A 20,159-nucleotide genomic window follows, 5' to 3' on the forward strand; every position below is an offset into this window, starting at 1 on the left:
TTTATGGCAATTATATTTTTTTTGTGTTAAAATATTAAATAACCAATGCTTAATTCAATGAGGCTATCAGTAGTTAGAGAAATTAATTTTTCTTCAAGTTATATCGAATTCATTAATACGAACTTTAGGGTTTTTTTTTCATAATATAAGATTCATTTTTCTTTTTATTGTTAGAATTTACGATACTTTATTTTCATAAAAAAGCCAAAATAAATTCTTTTTTTTTTTTAACAAAATAATACATTTCCACTAAGATTCAAATAAAAATAATGGGTTCATTATATTCTGTGATCATTATTTGATAAATACTGAAAATTTCATTAAAATTGGTTAATTTCCTTATTTTTTTGTGAATTTTTAAGTAAAGGGAGGGGTCAAACTGTTTATACACTTTGAGCATCGGCATTCATTTTGCATGTACCTATCTATCTTGTGTAAGTTCATCACATACAGATTGAAAAGGGCAGGGCATCATTTTTAAGATGAAATGCAAACATTAATTTTAGTATGATTAAGTAGAATTCGAAATCAATTTTTTTTTTTTTTGGAGGGAGGGGTATCAGTATTGGAAATTTTTTTAGCCTTTTTTAAAATTCCATAAACAATTCTTTTAATTTGTTTGTTTAAAACTTAATTTTTCACTGTTAGTACTAATGGCACAATGACAAATGTAAAAATTTTATGATAAAATTAAAACTTCATGTGTGTTTTGTCAAACTTTAAGAATTAGATGGAGTTACCTCCTCTTGTGCTGGAAATTACCAAGATAGTTCCATTGCGATTGGTAACTAAAATTTGATTTTCCTCTGTAAAATAAAAAACTAGTAGATTAAATTAAGCGATTTTTTTTAAAAATAAGAGATTCATTCCATAACGGGCACATACATTAGAGATTTTTCTTTATCTACGTCTTTTATGTCTTTACTAAAACTCTACAAGCACAAAAAAAAAAAAAAATATGACTGGAGTCCTGTTCTTTTTATGTTTAAAATTTGGTGTTTTAAACTATGGGGAGTAAAAAACAGGAGATAATTTTATACTGATGGAAAAACTTAAAGAAACCATGGATCTCAAACTATACAAGCACCTTTAATATAAAAAAAGGGAAAACTCGTATGGCTTCATAACACTCGTAAATTTTTTTATCAAGCAAACAAATTTTTGAGATGACGATAGATTATTCATATTTGGATTCTTTGAACAACTGTTTTCATCTTGATCGTTATTTGCACAACGTTTCAGTCGATGTAACCTCCGACCTTCTTCAGGTGTTCCTTGTCGAACTTGGGAATCTGCACGGAATTTTGAATGCTACCTCACGATTTAAATAACGGGTTTCGTTCGAAATTCTGTGCAGATTCTCAAGTTCAATATAAGATACATTTAAAGAAGGTCGGAGGTTACATCAGCCAAAATGTGAAAATAACACTCAAGATGAGAACAGTAATCTGAAAAATGTAAACAATACGAAACAAATTTTTGTTCATAATATGTGTTATTTACTTTTTTTTTGTAATTCAATGAAAAATTGGAAAATGAAAATATTTTTATTGTTATGAAAGAAAATACAATGAATTTTGTATTTTTGCTTTTAATTAGGTTGAATTCTGGACACAAAGCACATTTTTTTTTAGTTAAATAGAAAATATCTTTCTTGGTTTCTTTCTGTTTTTTACTTAAATGCTGAAATGGAATTTCTGTTAAAAGTGCAGATAAAACTTACTTTCATAATTTCTGTCACAAGAACCATCGACGACGAACTAAATGGTATTTTTCCATCCACTTCACATAAATGTACCAAAACCGTGTAGGATCCATAAATAAACACTCTGAAACATACAATTAAAAAATATATATACACACACACATACATATTAATGTTGGGGCGATTAATTGGAATCGGGGAGGGGGGACAAAAAAACAAAAAAAACAACAACAACAACAACAAATTTGGGGGTATCAAAAAAATTGGTGCCTATTTTCTGATGCTAAAACAATTCTTTTGTCTTTTTTTTTATTTGATTTTGTTTAAAAGCAAAATCTTCCATTGCTGGTAATAATAATAAAATGAATATTTATTGATTTTAAATTACCAGTAAAGCTAAAATCGATAGGTCATCCTCCACAAGTGTATTTTTACGTTTAAGAAAATATTTGAATATTTAACAGGTGTTTTTTTTTTTTTTTACAGAAATCAGAGAAGATAACAACTCTATAGTTAAATATTTACAGATTTATAAAGAATTGGAATCGGGAAAAGTATTGGAATCGTCTCATCACTAATATATATATATATATATATATATATATGAAACAATAAGATTGGAAAATGAAGCCACAAAAACTATATATTGATGAATATAGAATGGTTCATTTATTTAATAAAGGTATACAAACATTTAGTTGGGGGATAGAGGGGACTCTTTATGCAAAGGCATTTTGAAGCCTAATGCTTCTCATCAGAAGAGTAGAGAAGATGCTAAGTAACATGATGGAGATGAGACGTTTAGCATGGGATTCATCAGGAACGAAATAAATCAATAAAAAAATTGACGTCGATGTCACGGGGGTAAAAGGGTTTTTAGTTTATCGGAGCACCTACCCTTAAAATACTTGTAAAACAGGCAGAGGGATGCAACATTTACTGATAGTGCAGGACCTATTAGGTTGGCGACTTTTTAACTTTGTCCAAGAATGAGACCCTAGTGGCAGATGCATCAGCCCAAATGTGACAACAATACTCCATACATGAGCAAATGGTGGCCTTGTAGAAGTACAGGATATTCTCAGACATAAGTAATTTTCTAGCAGAGTAAAGAGAGCCCACCTTCCTTGTAGCAGCTGCAGCAATGCCCTCGATGTATCTGTTCAAAGTCATGTTCCCCATGTATATTAAGCTGAGGAGTTTAAACAAAGTATTTTCAGGTAATCTTTAGAGGCAATCGTATGATATGTCCAAGCCAGCCCAGATGTCATTTGCAGATTACTCACGATACTACCTGTTAGTGCAGTCTATGACATCTTGGTTGATAATTCAATCACTCTATTTGATCCCTAAAATGTTTCCAAGTCACTGAAATAAATGCGTCGAACTTCTTATTTCACTTCCACGATTTGGACAAAATGTTGTAAAATCTTCACTTTGTTCTGAGAATGATTTTTGTTTGTTTTCTAGATTTTGCAAAGCTCGTTAAATGCTACAAACGCATTTTCTACATCACAACTCCTAATTTATACTTCTTTGTTTATCTAGTCATTTCTTTTTGGTCGATAATAAATGTTTGTAGGTGATTGTGTGCTCTGGAGAGCATGCTTCGAATTTTTTTCAGCACTGTTCTCTGCCTCGACTTGGTTCACAATGCTTTGTAGGTCAGTGATAATTATGTGATACTGAAATAAAAATAGGTCAGTGATAATTATGTGATGCTGAAATAAAAATAGGTCAGTGGTATTTATGTGATGCTGAAATAAAAATAGGTCAGTGGTATTTATGTGATGCTGAAATAAAAATAGGTCAGTGGTATTTATGTGATGCTGAAATAAAAATAGGTCAGTGGTATTTATGTGATGCTGAAATAAAAATAGGTCAGTGGTATTTATGTGATGCTGAAATAAAAATAGGTCAGTGGTATTTTATGTGATGTTGAAATAAAAATACCTTGCGAAACTATTCATTATATAAAATCTGGTGGTGGTAAAAAGACAACCTTTTCTCTTCCCTACAGCCTTTTTCTCACCGAAAAGACATCGCTAGTTTATCGTTATTACCGTGGAAGTTATTTCTTATTGTCCAGCAATCACAGCAGGAATTAATTTTTCTAACACAAAAGATTATTTTCTCTTTCATGTGCTGGATGTCAAATGAAATTTTTCATCGACAAGACTTTCTGTAACCGAGCGCAAATGTGAGAAAGTGAAAATATCAGCAGGAGCCACAGGATAGTTGGCGAATGAAGATAGCAGAACAGTGAGCAAACGGAACCACTGAATGGTTCAAAACTGCATTTGAAGCACATGTCCCACGCGGAAATTCTATAGCAAGCTTCACTCTCCCCAATGGTTCACTTCTACTTGTGCAGCTGCTATTGCTCAAAGGCAGCATGCATACCACAGATTTAACCGCACATAAGTCCAGTTCTAACAGACAAAAGTTTATAGAAGCTAGAAGTAATTGTAAGAAAGAAATAACGACAGCTAAGAGAGAATATACTGAAACCACGAGAAAACATATCGAAGCACATAAATTAGGAACCCATGATTTCTGTGTAGTAAATAATGGGCAACAATTCACCCACGATGACAACCGAGAAGGCTAACATGCTTGCCAGTCAGTTTGCCTCAAAACTCCACATTGGACCCAGCAAACCACTCCCTCTCTGACTTTCCTTTGCAGACAGATGCCATACTAGATGATTTGAAAATCACCCCTTCATAAGTGCATAGTATCAAAAAAACCTAGACACCTCAAAAGCATGTGGACTCTACCTCATCCCGGTTGTGTTATTAAAAACAATGCTCTGCTGAGGTTTCTCCAGTCCTCTCCAAACCACACAATTATGAATCTTGCTTTCCTGACTGCTGGAAAATTGCTTCTGTGATACAAGTTTTCAAGAATTCTGGCGAAAGAACTGACCCATTAAATTATCGTCCCATTAGTCTCCTCCTGCTTTTTGCCAAAATATTTGAGTCCATAATTAATCAAGCCCTAGTCCATCACCTTACAGCTGCTAAACTTCTGACCGACCATCAATATGGATTTAGGCAAACCCGTTTCACAGCAGATATCCTAACTATAATCTCTGAACGTATATACCGTTCACTGGACAAAACAGGGGAGGGTAGAGCAGTAGCCCTCGATATATCTGAGGCTTTTGACAGAGTATGGCATGATGGTCTGCTACAAAAATCAGATCATATATCACTGGAAGAATACATAACGTAATAAAATCCTTCCTAAGTAAGAGAAGAATCCAGGTTGTCCTCGATGGTCGCACACATAAACAATAAGATATAAATGCGGGAGTACCTCAAGGGTCTATCTTAGGACCTTTACTATTCCTGATATTCATAAATGACTTCTCTAATAAAATTGTCTCCGAGATGGGTATATTTGTGATGACACTACGCTCTATAACATGCACGAGGGGAAAACTAACAAACACATTTCTAAGGAAATGACAGAAACACTAGAGGAAGGCTGCCAATCCGTAGTTGAATGGGGACAAAAATGGATGGTCACATTCAATGCTGTCAAGACTAAACTTGTTTCCTTCAATAATTACAAGAAACCTTCTCTACCACCAATAGCAATGGCCAAGATATTGCATCCCCATGGCTGTTCTACAAGTATTTTAATGGTGAATGCTCTGACGAACTGCAAGCTCTTGTACCCCCTCGGACGTGAATACCCCCAACAAACCCAACAAACAGCCAAATCCCACCCCTTCACAGTAGCGATCCCTAGGCGTAAGAAGGCTTTCTACTCCAATAGTTTCTTCCCCAGAACTGTTAAACTTTGGAACTCGCTTTCGTGATTCTGCTTTCCCAACTGTACTGACATGCAGAAGTTCAAGTATAATGTGAACAGACATCTTGCTGCTCATCTCCCTTCATAATACCCCTGCAACTTATGTCCTCGATAGTAGCTCTCTGCTTCAAAGTGGCACTGTACCTTGTTTGGGGTGAAAATTGAATAAAAAAATAATTAGCAGCAGCAGCATATATGTATGCAAATTAGCAAGTATGCTAGAGCTTGTGTCAGAAGAAAAGGAGAGAAATATAATCTGTGTGTGTGTGGTCAGCAGAAAAGAAAAGTGTGCATTGGGGAAAATGGACGTGTAAACACGAAGGCATCAGGTAACGGCGAGACAAAGACTTTAAAAACGTGTGTGTGCAAAAGGACTTTGGAAATCTAATGAAATGCGTTGCTTTGAAGAACCGCTCTTTATTTGTGCCTAAATCCAAACATAGATTCCATGAGCAAAGCTTCTTTCTTAGAACTGCACACAAGTGGAACTCTCTGCCACTTGCCTGTTTCCCACCTGACTACAACGTGGACGTCTTCAAGTCCAACATAAACAAACTCCTGACAAACCGCTCCCTTAAGTAAGACACTCTATCAAAACCCCCAATACTAATGATTACTACAATACTATCTCATTGATTACTGTACACGCAATAACCCTTATCCCTGAGTGGCCTTCGGGCCTTGATAAGTGGTGACCCCCATGTAATAAAAAAAAAAAAAAAAAACACAAAGAAATGCATTTCGTTTGCACTTTTTGTAAACGTGGAGTCGGATTTTTGTTTCTATTTCTTTCCTTTGTTTGTTCATGCAACGGCCGCACCACATTATATTTCTACCTACGAAACACATTGCCATGGGACTGCTTCCTTGCTAATTACAACTTGATAATTTTCAAGTCTAATGTTAATAGACACTTGCTAAAAACTGCCCTATAAGTAGTAAGTTCATACCATGGATCAATGTCATCAGTACTCCAATAATTTTCCTCATCTTTCAGCTGACTTTTTTCTTTTTTTTTTTTTTTTTTTTTTACATGGGAGTCACCACTTATCAAGGCTTGAAGGTCACTCAAGCATAAAGGTAAATGAGTATACAATAGTCACTAAGACAACAGCATATTAATAGTTAGCGGTAGAAATGGGATAGAAATAGATTAAGAACTTGTTTACATTGGACTTGAAGATGACCATATTGTAGTCAGCTGGAAAGCTGGCCAGCAGAACAGAGTTGCACAGACGGACAGTTCTAGGAAAGAAGCTTTGGTCATTGAATTTGCATTTAGATTCAACCACAGTGAGTGGGGAAACTTGATAGTTGTTGTAGCTAGAGGAGTGGTTTTGTGAAAGTTTAGCAAAGGAAGGATAATAGATTGAAGCTCAGACGAGCACTTGCCATGAAAATAACGATAGAGCAGAGACAGACTCACAACATCTCTACTGTGGAAAAGAGGTTTCAAAGAAGAAAAAAAGGGCATCACCCATAAGGTTTACAACTGTTAAGGCAGGATAGGGTGTTCCAAGCAGCTCCCGCCCGGATATGGCAACAGTAATCCACTTTAGGCACATATCTAGTTCTTATACAAGTAGAGGATTGTGCTAGGAGTTAGATATAATGCAAGCATTTTCCTGGTGACCTTGGCAACAAATCTGATACAAGTCTTCAATTTCAAGTCAGACTCCAAAGTTTATCACAAGGTGCCTCTTCATATCAATCGAGTTCAAGTGGCGATCAGAGCGTTTATGGTGAAAAGATAAAAGCTTTATTTTGGATGCGTTAGTCTAATTAACCCTTATTCTTGACTAGCAGAGCTAGCCAGCATTGTGCGGGGCAAGAGTGTAACATAACTACTATTCTCTCTTATTGCTAATTCATCCCAACCTCCTCTTTGACTGCTACGCCTACTCATCTATGTACACATACAAATAACTTGAATCGGCATGAAAGAAATCACTGTGAAAAGTCAGAGTCACTTCACATTAAAGGATAGCATTACACGACACGCGTATGCCGCCGTAGCATTACACGACACGCGTATGCCTCGATAGCATTACACGACACGCGTATGCCGCCGTAGCATTACACGACACGCGTATGCCTCGATAGCATTACACGACACGCGTATGCCTCGATAGCATTACACGACACGCGTATGCCTCGATAGCATTACACGACACGCGTATGCCTCGATAGCATTACACGACACGCGTATGCCTCGATAGCATTACACGACACGCGTATGCCTCGATAGCATTACACGACATGCGTATGCCTTGATAGCATTACATGACATGCGTGTATGCCTCGATAGCATTACATGATGCGTGTACTTCGATAACATTACAAGATGTGTGTACACATTGATAACATTAAAAGATGTAAATAATTATTCAACCTCTAAATATTTTTTTAATTATAGATAATATGTATCTGGGGTTACGGTGATTAAAAAAACAATACACACACAACTTTGCGGGTGTTTGTTGTGTATTTTTCAAGTTTTAGCCGGATATACAAACTGGCATTTGCTTTTTATATAATAGAGTTGCTTTTGGCTTTAGTGACCAATTGTATTCAAAGTATAAAAAAATCCATTGAACATAAATCACTATTTTACAAAGTCAGGAGAAAAATGGAAGATTCATAACTTTCAACATTATTGATGTGTAACTGAATTCAAACCATGTGACTTTAGCATCGCTTACTTCAGAACCAACAACAACATCCGTTAGATCATGTACATCTCAATGCATTTGTGATAAATAATTAAAATCAAACACACGTTACATAATCAATTGGTTAGGTTTCAGGAGTCAGCCATTTTTAAAGGAGTTGGATACATGTTTACTTTAATGCAACCTCCAATGTCTGGCCTTTTTTTCAGCAGACGTTAGTAATTCTACTATATTTTACACATCAATGAGTCATCACTTATAAAGCTAAAAGCCACTCAACAATAAGCATTAACGATGCTGAATATTCTGAGAGGATTGAAACTGATGAACGAAATGAATAAAGTTCAATTACTTATGGGGATAGTTTATGACAAGTATTTGCAGCCTTTTGATTGATGCTGTAGAGAGGCAGTACGATTGTAATGTGTTCCATATTTGGAATGTTTGGGGAAAGAAACTCCATTCATGGAAATTCAATTTGATGTTGGGCACATGGAAGAAGGAAAGTTATTTTTGTAGTTGTGGTAGGAATAAGAGTTCTTGCTGTGAATGTCTTACAAAGTTGAACCAGAAATTGCAGCTCAGTCGAGCACCTTCCACTATGCAAATAGCAACAGAGTAAAGAGAGACTAGCAACTCTTCTGTGATAATATAGAAAAGACATCATCTCTCCCCACTAGATTGTTAACTTGATTGTATACTCTACCACATGCCTTGAGGGGCATCTATTCAGATATGGCAGCAATGGGTCATTTTAGGAGCTATCTGACTTTTACATAGGTAGAGATTTCACCAGGAGCGAGGAACTTTCTGGAGCGATAGAATGATCCAACCATTTTTTTCCAGCAAACTTAGTTTTTTTTTGTTTTTTTTAGATTGTGAGTTAAAGTCAGTTCGAGAATCTTTTCAATGCGGATATTATTGGTGAAAGATGAGAAATTTGGTTTTAGAGTTGCTAAAAGTAACAAGCAAAAAGTAACAAGCTAAAAGTAACAAGCTAAAAGTAACAATATAAAAGTAACAATATAAAAGTAACAAGCAAAAAGTAACAAGCTAAAAGTAACAAGCTAAAAGTAACAAGATAAAAGTAACAATATAAAAGTAACAATATAAAAGTAACAATATAAAAGTAACAAGCAAAAAGTAACAAGCAAAAAGTAACAAGATAAAAGTAACAAGATAAAAGTAACAAGCAAAAAGTAACAAGCAAAAAGTAACAATATAAAAGTAACAAGCTAAAAGTAACAAGCAAAAAGTAACAAGATAAAAGTAACAATATAAAAGTAACAATATAAAAGTAACAAGCAAAAAGTAACAAGCAAAAAGTAACAAGATAAAAGTAACAAGCAAAAAGTAACAAGCAAAAAGTAACAAGATAAAAGTAACAAGATAAAAGTAACAAGATAAAAGTAACAAGATAAAAGTAACAAGCAAAAAGTAACAAGATAAAAGTAACAATATAAAAGTAACAAGCAAAAAGTAACAAGCAAAAAGTAACAAGCAAAAAGTAACAAGATAAAAGTAACAAGCAAAAAGTAACAATATAAAAGTAACAAGATAAAAGTAACAAGCTAAAAGTAACAAGCAAAAAGTAACAAGATAAAAGTAACAAGATAAAAGTAACAAGCAAAAAGTAACAAGATAAAAGTAACAAGCAAAAAGTAACAAGATAAAAGTAACAAGCTAAAAGTAACAAGCAAAAAGTAACAAGCAAAAAGTAACAAGATAAAAGTAACAAGCTAAAAGTAACAAGATAAAAGTAACAAGCAAAAAGTAACAAGATAAAAGTAACAAGCAAAAAGTAACAAGATAAAAGTAACAAGCAAAAAGTAACAAGCAAAAAGTAACAAGCAAAAAGTAACAAGCAAAAAGTAACAAGCAAAAAGTAACAAGATAAAAGTAACAAGATAAAAGTAACAAGATAAAAGTAACAATATAAAAGTAACAATATAAAAGTAACAAGATAAAAGTAACAAGCTAAAAGTAACAAGCAAAAAGTAACAAGCAAAAAGTAACAAGATAAAAGTAACAAGATAAAAGTAACAATATAAAAGTAACAATATAAAAGTAACAAGATAAAAGTAACAAGATAAAAGTAACAAGATAAAAGTAACAATATAAAAGTAACAAGATAAAAGTAACAAGCAAAAAGTAACAAGCAAAAAGTAACAAGCAAAAAGTAACAAGCTAAAAGTAACAAGCAAAAAGTAACAAGCAAAAAGTAACAAGATAAAAGTAACAAGCTAAAAGTAACAAGCTAAAAGTAACAAGCAAAAAGTAACAAGATAAAAGTAACAAGCAAAAAGTAACAAGCAAAAAGTAACAAGCAAAAAGTAACAAGCAAAAAGTAACAAGCAAAAAGTAACAAGCAAAAAGTAACAAGCAAAAAGTAACAAGATAAAAGTAACAAGATAAAAGTAACAAGATAAAAGTAACAATATAAAAGTAACAATATAAAAGTAACAAGATAAAAGTAACAAGATAAAAGTAACAAGATAAAAGTAACAAGATAAAAGTAACAATATAAAAGTAACAAGATAAAAGTAACAAGCAAAAAGTAACAAGCAAAAAGTAACAAGCAAAAAGTAACAAGCTAAAAGTAACAAGCAAAAAGTAACAAGCAAAAAGTAACAAGATAAAAGTAACAAGCTAAAAGTAACAAGCTAAAAGTAACAAGCAAAAAGTAACAAGATAAAAGTAACAAGCAAAAAGTAACAAGCAAAAAGTAACAAGCAAAAAGTAACAAGCAAAAAGTAACAAGCAAAAAGTAACAAGCAAAAAGTAACAAGATAAAAGTAACAAGATAAAAGTAACAAGATAAAAGTAACAAGATAAAAGTAACAAGATAAAAGTAACAATATAAAAGTAACAAGATAAAAGTAACAAGATAAAAGTAACAAGCTAAAAGTAACAAGCAAAAAGTAACAAGCAAAAAGTAACAAGCAAAAAGTAACAAGATAAAAGTAACAAGATAAAAGTAACAATATAAAAGTAACAATATAAAAGTAACAAGATAAAAGTAACAAGATAAAAGTAACAATATAAAAGTAACAAGATAAAAGTAACAAGATAAAAGTAACAAGATAAAAGTAACAAGATAAAAGTAACAAGATATGGTCATTCCCGCAGGAGACACTTCAGTCAAAGACTGATTTGCTTAAAAGTAACTCCAGTGTCCAATTTCTTTCAGCAGAGGTCAAAAATTATCAATTTTTGCATGAGTTTGAAATTTTGTTTGTTTATATTTTTTTTAGTTGACTCGACATCTGTTGCAAACTTATTATTTAAAGGTGCAGCATATCTAAAAAAAATTTTTTCTTATAAGTTTCTTGTTCTAGCTAGGGATGGAGCATCCTGCCAGATGCCAAACATTCACACACCAACTCAAGAATCTCTTTTGCACTGGTTCACTGTGTATATTTGCCCGGTAGTTTTTGAAGTTCGTTTTGATGAGTCCAGTTGCTCCTGTAATGACTGGAATGATAGAGATCTTCCTAAATTTCCAGTTTCTTTTCATGTCGTACGTAAGATTTTAGTATTTCGTTAGCTTTTAATGTCGTACGTAAGATTTTAGTATTTCGTTAGCTTTTAATGTCGTACGTAAGATTTTAGTATTTCGTTAGCTTTTAATGTTGTACGTAAGATTTTAGTATTTCGTTAGCTTTTAATGTCGTACGTAAGATTTTAGTATTTCGTTAGCTTTTCATGTCGTACATAAGATTTTAGTATTTCGTTAGCTTTTCATGTCGTACATAAGATTTTAGTATTTCGTTAGCTTTTCATGTCGTACATAAGATTTTAGTATTTCGTTAGCTTTTCATGTCGTACATAATATTTTAGTATTTCGTTAGCTTTTCATGTCGTACATAATATTTTAGTATTTCGTTAGCTTTTCATGTCGTACATAAGATTTTAGTATTTCGTTAGCTTTTCATGTCGTACATAATATTTTAGTATTTCGTTAGCTTTTCATGTCGTACATAATATTTTAGTATTTCGTTAGCTTTTCATGTCGTACATAAGATTTTAGTATTTCGTTAGCTTTTCCCTTTCAGCTCTGTTTAATCCAGCATCACTAACTTCTACTAAGGTTGCTTCTCCTTCTTATCCCATATCACTATGTCATGTTTTATGGCTCCGTTTTCAAGGTACATAGCTTTAGAGGTTGCATAGTCATAGTGAACGGTGTATAACTTATTTCCGACTGTTCTTTCTGGTAAACATGTTGCCATGACTTGCTGCTGAATTCAATATTCAACGTTTTACAAATCATCCAGTTAAGACAGTAAGTATGCAGAAATGCTCAATCAAGCAATAATATTTTAATGGAAGTTATGAACTTCAATTTATAATTTTTTTTTGTTTTTTTTAATAAGTATTGTCTTTTGGTTTTAAATAACTTTAAAAAAAATGTGCAAAACAGTATATCACCTCCCCTCCCCTATTTTAATTTTTAAAACAATGGGTAGCCCTGTTATTTATGAACAAAAATGATTATTAATTATACCCAAAATGCAGACAAACATTGAAAAATTAGTTATGTTTTGTTTCTTTCTTAAGTTCTTTCATCTGAGATTGTATTCACAACTTATTAGGTAGAAAAACCAATTCTATAATATCTCTGTTGCATCAAACACAAACTTTATTGACTTCAAAAAAAGGCATCCAGAGCAAGTTAGAAAGTACTATTATGATACGACACGTTCCCCTACAACAACAATAACAATCCTATTTTTGAACATCATTTGTGCTCCTTGGTGAAAAACATTCTTCCCATTATCTTCTTACTAACTGCATAGATTTTTCTTTTTTTCTCACTTGCTAACACTTTGGTATATGTGGAGGGGTTCATACCATCACACAAGGAGTGCTATAAAGATAGTAGCAGACAAGATGAGGTAAACATTTTTTTTTTTATTATTTGCCTCCAAACAACGGAAAAGTTAGACATAAAGCCAGTTTTTAATGTGAAGAAAAATCCAGTACTCAAAAAAAAAAAAATAAATAAAAAAATAAGTACTCTCAACTGGGAATATAATAAACTGTATAGTCTTGTCCGCATTCTCTCATGAATGAAAATGTCTCATAAAAAGAGGAAATAAACTCATCCTCTTTGAAAAGGAGGTCATGCCTTGGTGGATAGTTTTCTAACACAAAATAGATACTACATTCAGATCATAGTCAAAAGGCTTCATCCCAGAAATATTGTCAAAAAGATGGCAAGTTTTTTTTTTTTTTTTTTTGGATGAGGGAGAGTATTCTGCCAATATTTATCAAATACTTCTAGAGATTGCAAAAAAAAAAAAAAAAAAAAAAAATGGAACTTTAAATACTCATACACTAATAAAAGTCAGGTTCTAATTTATCTGATAAAGTTTATGAATGATAATATATACTAATTATATTCTATAATAATTAATTCGTTTCAGTTATTTGTCGAATTCAGCAATCTGGGAAAAATATATACTAATTATATTCTATAATAATTAATTCGTTTCAGTTATTTGTCGAATTCAGCAATCTGGGAAAAATATATACTAATTATATTCTATAATAATTAATTCGTTTCAGTTATTTGTCGAATTCAGCAATCTGGGAAAAATATATACTAATTATATTCTATAATAATTAATTCGTTTCAGTTATTTGTCGAATTCAGCAATCTGGGAAAAATATATACTAATTATATTCTATAATAATTAATTCGTTTCAGTTATTTGTCGAATTCAGCAATCTGGGAAAAATATATACTAATTATATTCTATAATAATTAATTCGTTTCAGTTATTTGTCGAATTCAGCAATCTGGGAAAAATATATACTAATTATATTCTATAATAATTAATTCGTTTCAGTTATTTGTCGAATTCAGCAATCTGGGAAAAATATATACTAATTATATTCTATAATAATTAATTCGTTTCAGTTATTTGTCGAATTCAGCAATCTGGGAAAAATATATACTAATTATATTCTATAATAATTAATTCGTTTCAGTTATTTGTCGAATTCAACAATCTGGGAAAAATATTTTACACTTCAAGTTCTCCATATCTTTAAATATTTATCCATGGTGTTTGATTTGCTTTTTTCTTTTATTTTTTTTGTACAGGGAAATTGTTGTTTTTGACTTTGCAGAACATGATTGAGTTTTGCAAAGAGAAAACCAAGCAATAACATCATGCACTTAAATCAGGAAGCAGATATCTTCAGGTAGTCTGATCTGGTAATACCAGATCAACTGTGGACTATATAAATTGAGAACATGATACTATAAAAGAAATGTGACCTTAAACCAGTTGTTGACGAGGCTAAAATAAAACCAACCACTTCTAACCCAACTGAAAAATATGTAAGTACACGAGAACTTTAAATGAATTTTACACAAATATTGTATCCATGAAGCACCTATAAAAGAAGACAGCAACAACACTACTCACAGGAGTATCTGGTACCTAAAAGATCAAACCATATCGTATGTAATAAACTGAAAAGTGCTGGATCACAAGACTTCAGATCAGAACACCCAAATATTTGCATTTGCGGATTTTAATGTTATAAACAATAATTGGTTTCATTTCTCAAACGAGACGGACATTCTTGACTAGCCGCATTTCTTGACTTATTCTCAAGTACAATGCTCTAGACTTCTGTGATTCCCGTAGTCCACTCATCGTGTGATAATGATTAATATCACCTTAAACTTTCAACTCCAAGCTGGAGAATCATTGCTCAAATTATTGAGATACTAGAAACAGGTTGATTTGGGATCCATTAGAGATCACATGGGAAACACCCGTAGAATAAAACGTTTCCTCGTTCTACTGAACAGTGTGCAAATGAGAGGACCGAACAAATCAAAGCAGTCATAGAAGCACACGTCTCCATATGGAAATTCTATAACAAGCCTCAGTCTCCTCAATCGTTCGCAGCAAACTGTGAAGCTGCTAATGCACGTAGGCAAACATTTTGCAGGTTCAACTGACAAATAGACAAAAAGGTCAATGTCAAGATTATTTCCAACTCCAAAAAATTATGTCTTTTATAGGTTTGCGGGAGGGTGCTGAAAACTAATATAACATTTAAAAGTGGCGCACCGAAAGTTTTCATGATATGAAAAAATTACTTTTTCAAATAGGGGAGGGGGATCACTTTTCTATATAAATTTAACACTAAATGAGCATCCACTTTCTGGCCACATAGTGATAAGTTTTTGTTTCCTTTTTTTTTTTGGTCTGCCTGAAATTTAATCTTTTTTTGTAAATTTTTTTTATTTACTTTCCACCTTAATCATCTTTAAAATGATGACTTTTAAAGGTTTTCGGGTATGCTGAAAACTAATATCACATTTAAATTTACTGCAAACAAGTAGTTTTCCGATATTAAGCAATGTGATTCCTTATGTCATCAGTGGTGGCCATTTCTGTACACACAAGTGTATGCATCAAAAATATTACATTGCTTAATATCCGGAAAACTGTATTTTTTTTTTTTTTTGCAGCAAATTCAAATGCGATATTCGTTTTCAGCATACCGAAAATCTATACAAGTCGTCATTTTAAAGGTGATTGTTAAGGTGGAAAGTAAATAGAAATTTACCAAAAAAAAAAAAAAAGCTTTCAGGCAGACCAAAAAAAAAAAAAATCACTAGGTGGCCAGAAAGTAGGTGCTCATTTTACGTTACATTTGTATAGAAAAGTGATCCCCCTCTTTTTGAAAATAATTTCTTTATATCATGAAAACTATTTCTCTGCACCATCTTTAAATCTACAAAAAGGTGTCATTGTAAAGGGGTTTTTTGGAGTTGGAAAGACTCTTGACATTGTCCAAAAAAAATTTATAGCATCGAAAAATTATTCAAAGAAAGTAATAGATGTGCAGTTAAGTGTAGGTATATAATGATGACCAGAAAAGTGTAGGTATATAAAGATGACCAGAAAACACAGTCACAGAAAATCTATAATAGTATCGTGAATAATGCACAATGAACAATTACCCTGCTATCTAACTACCATGTCATCATCTACATGAAAACTGATAATGCTGATAAGGCTGAACTGCTTGCCCAATGGTTTGCATTTAACTCCACAAACCATTCTCTCCCAAATTTTCCACAGCAGACTAAAGCCATACTCAAAAATCTGATTGCCACTCCTTCTCAATATCATGAAAAAACCTTAACACCTCGAAAGCATGTAAACCTGATGAGACGAGTCTTATATCTTTCTCCAATACAATTACTAATACCAATTCATTTTAAATTTCTCAATATAAAGTTGATTTTGGGGATGTACATTACACATTACTGTAAAAACCCATAAAATATGTGCATATAATTTCGCAAATATAAAAACCCATAAATTGGGAGTGATCTATAAATGCTAATTTCACTGAGACTTTAAAATCAATAAATATGTATCATTTCATCATTATTACGAGTCGAGGAAAATTAAGTTCTAAACAAAGAATGGTTTTTGGCATCGGAAAATGGGCACAATTTTTTTTTATTTCAATATTTTAAAATGTTAAGATTTTTTTCAATTCCCGATTAATCGTCCCAACACTAATCTATGGGTGTCTTTGATGTGATCTCTAATGAACTCCAAATCAACCTGTTTGTAGTATCTCAATAATTTGAGCAATGATTCTCCAGCTTGGAGTTGAAAGTTTAAGGTGATATTAATCATTATCACACAATGAGTGGACTATGGAGATCACAAGAGTCTAGAACAGTGACTTTGTCTGTCAGAGGAACGGTCTCTACCAAATTCCTTTCAATTTTTATCTACAGACTTAAAACTTGATATATAAGAGATTTGGACCTGTGGAACAAATTCGATTTGCTCTTTAGCCAGTAAAAATAGCTTTTAAGGAGTCAAAATCGAGAAAAAAAAAAAAAAATGTAACTTGACATCTCTTAAGCATGTGGGCCTAATTTTATCTATCTATCTCTCTCTCTACTTTATATATATATATATATATATATATATATAGAGAGAGAGAGAGAGAGATAAGTAATCTTGTTTGTTTGAGGAATGGTCTTTACCAAACTCTTCTCTCAATTTTTGGTCCAAAGATATGAAACTTAATATATAGGGTTGATTTCGTATTTAGCTGATAAAAATAGCTGCTAAAGGGTTAAAATTTAAAAAATTGGAACTTTGCAGGCATAAGTGAACTTAAAGTACTCTTGTACACATGCGTAAATATACATTTAATCATTAAAGTCTGTTCATTTTTAACTATTTATTATCCATCTGACGGTAGCTCAAACGATAATGACTAAGGTTAAAGTGCTAAACGTTTTGGTTTCGATTCCAGCTGATAGCAACCAAGTTTTTATTTTATTTTTTTTACTTTTAAAATCATTATTATATTGGATACAATAATATATTAAAACAAATATGAAATTTGTATGAATTAAAATATATTTAAGTGTTTTTTACAACGGGGCCTATGCCAGGGTCGGGGGGGGCAGTACTATATATTGGGTACAATATAATAATCAATAGAGGATTGGTTGTATAATAATAAATACAAAATCTGCATAAATCAAAATATCATATTTAAGCATATTTTATGACTAGGCAATACCGGCCTGATAGAATTTTAAAGAGATGGTCCTCTGTTCTCTCCAAACTCTACAACAAATGCCTTGCTGAATTCATGTGGGGCTGGTCTTATCTGATAGCTGAAAAATAATCTCTGTTGTACCAGCGTACTGGTGAAAGAGCTGACCCGTCAAATTCTAGGGATAGTCTATCACCTCGTTAATGCTAAACTTCTGATAAACAGCATGGATTTAGACAAGCTCATTTTACTACACGGATATCTTACAGTTTTGTCTGAACGCATATGACATACACGGGACAAGGCTGGTGAAACTAGGGCAGTAATGTTGGATATATCGAAAGCCTTGGACAAGATTTGGCATGAAAGATTTATGAAAATTTGTACTATATTACTGGATGAATAAATCCTTCTTAGCCGAACAAAAGGTCCAGTTTTTAGTTGGTCGTATATCTACACAACACAGCACAATGCAGGTATGCCTTGGGGATCAATTCTTGGACGGTTATTATACCCAATTTTCATAAATGACCTTCCTGATGCAATTGTGTTTGAGATTAGTATGTTTGTTGATGACATCTCTCTCTATTCTTGACATGTGGTCAAAATGAACACAAACAAATGGCTGAATCCTTAGAAAATAATCTAGTCTGCAGCAGAAGGGGAATACAAATGGATGGTAACATTTAATACTAAGACAAAGTTATCTTCCTTGAACAACGACCTTTCGACCTAGTGTCACATCTTCCTGCAGTGGGAACGAAGCAAAAGCTACAATTCAAAGAGTTAGTTTGCACACAGTTTTAAGAGTGGGAGTGAGTTTTGTGACAGTTTACAACTGTTAGGGTCATAGGTTCATACCAGGAGTTCTATTGCAATTCTTGTGTATGCAATGCTTCCAAGTGTTACAAACAATTCAAAGATTTTGACATGCGTTTATTTTCTTGTTGACATTTTAATATCAGCTATTTCTTCTATGTTGGTAACATACAGAACGTTAAAAATTTCATTTTGCATAAAATTTAATAAAGTTAGATAAAACGCAATTATTCTTACTCACCCAAAGAGGAGCATAACTCTCCAAAGACAAACGTGAAAGACATCTTTACCATTTTTGTCTTCTGGAACTGTGATTGAAACACTTGTATCCTAAAAGCAAAACAAAAAAAAAAACAATAAATAAATTTGTTTTTTTTTCTTTAAATACATTTTAAGCAGAGAATCTATAAATGGTGTGACCACTTATGGCAACATAACTTTAGTAATTGCTAGTGTTGGTATGATTAATATGAAAAAAAAAAAAAAAAGGTCAAAACTTTTTGAATATCTGAATTGGTATTGGAAAAATGTTACCCTTGTTGCCTTCAAAAATAATAATTTTAATATTTTCTTGATAATACAAAATGAAACAAACGCAATGTATTTATCCGAAGATTATTTATTTTCAACATAAGAGTAACGGGTCATAGGACTGCAGATTAGGAATCCCATTCTCAAATTTAGCATTATTATTTTTTTTTAATTATTTTTATTATAGTAAACAACGTAAATATTTTAAAATTACTCAACAACTATTATCAAACAATTTGAAATGTTCGAATCTCTTATTTGCTAAACGGCCTATACTGTAATGATTACATATCACTTTCAAAATCCTATTAAAAAAAATAATTTGGAAAAAACACAAAAAAGCGAAAGTTTAATCAGTGGGACTCATCATCACGTTTACAACATTTCCACTGGTGTAATCTTAAACCGTCTTCATGTGTATCTTGTCAAACTCTGAAATCTGTCGAGCTATGAGAATCTTCCCAGAATTTCAAATGAAACCTTTTAATTAATGAAAATAGCTTAAAAAGCTAATAATTAAACTGTAAGGAAATTTAAACTCAATCCTTTATTAACTTCATGAGGGTAGATTGTGTGATTAAGTAAAAAATATATAATTTTAGGCTATTCTTTGAAATGTTTGGATAAAACTTTGTAAAAGATTTCTTCCTCCTTGGTGATGGATGGTGCCATCATTTGTGACATTGTCCAGTGTGAAAGGTTATCCCAACCTCAGTTTTACTTAATGTCAGAAACAGATGACATCATCCAGTGTGCACAGGGATGAACAAACAAGATCTGCACAGTTTTGATTGTACATAAATATATACATACACACCTTTTAAATATAGTTTTTGTCAAGTTATACATTTCAAATATAATTCCATTTTCAAAGCACAAAATTTTGTTAATCGCTCAATAGTGCAGGACTAAAGTTAAAAAATACTTCTTTTATTATGTTAACGTCTTCAAATACAAGAAACAAAACTCGTTATGCAATCATTGAAAAATCATTATCCATTAAAGCAAATATCGTTTTGGCCGATACTAAAATATAAAGT

General features: G+C 32.3%; 1 protein-coding gene across 4 annotated transcripts in view; it reads right to left on the reverse strand.

Annotated features, from left to right (window-relative positions):
- The window catches only part of LOC145270332 (putative UDP-sugar transporter protein SLC35A4), a 181,548-nt gene that overhangs the window by 28,863 nt on the left and 132,526 nt on the right, over positions 1-20,159 (reverse strand). For all 4 annotated transcript variants that reach the window (XM_080125996.1, XM_080125985.1, XM_080125982.1 and 1 more), the window contains 2 exons: positions 18,830-18,918; positions 1,724-1,829 (listed from right to left, as the gene is read on the reverse strand). In XM_080125996.1, coding sequence (XP_079982122.1) covers positions 1,724-1,829; positions 18,830-18,918 — 195 coding nt within the window. The remainder of the gene's footprint in view (positions 1-1,723; positions 1,830-18,829; positions 18,919-20,159) is intronic.

The sequence above is a fragment of the Euprymna scolopes genome, chromosome 4 (assembly GCF_053919585.1).
Source record: "Euprymna scolopes isolate OS-2025 chromosome 4, ASM5391958v1, whole genome shotgun sequence".
NCBI classification, from domain to species: Eukaryota; Metazoa; Mollusca; class Cephalopoda; order Sepiida; family Sepiolidae; genus Euprymna; species Euprymna scolopes.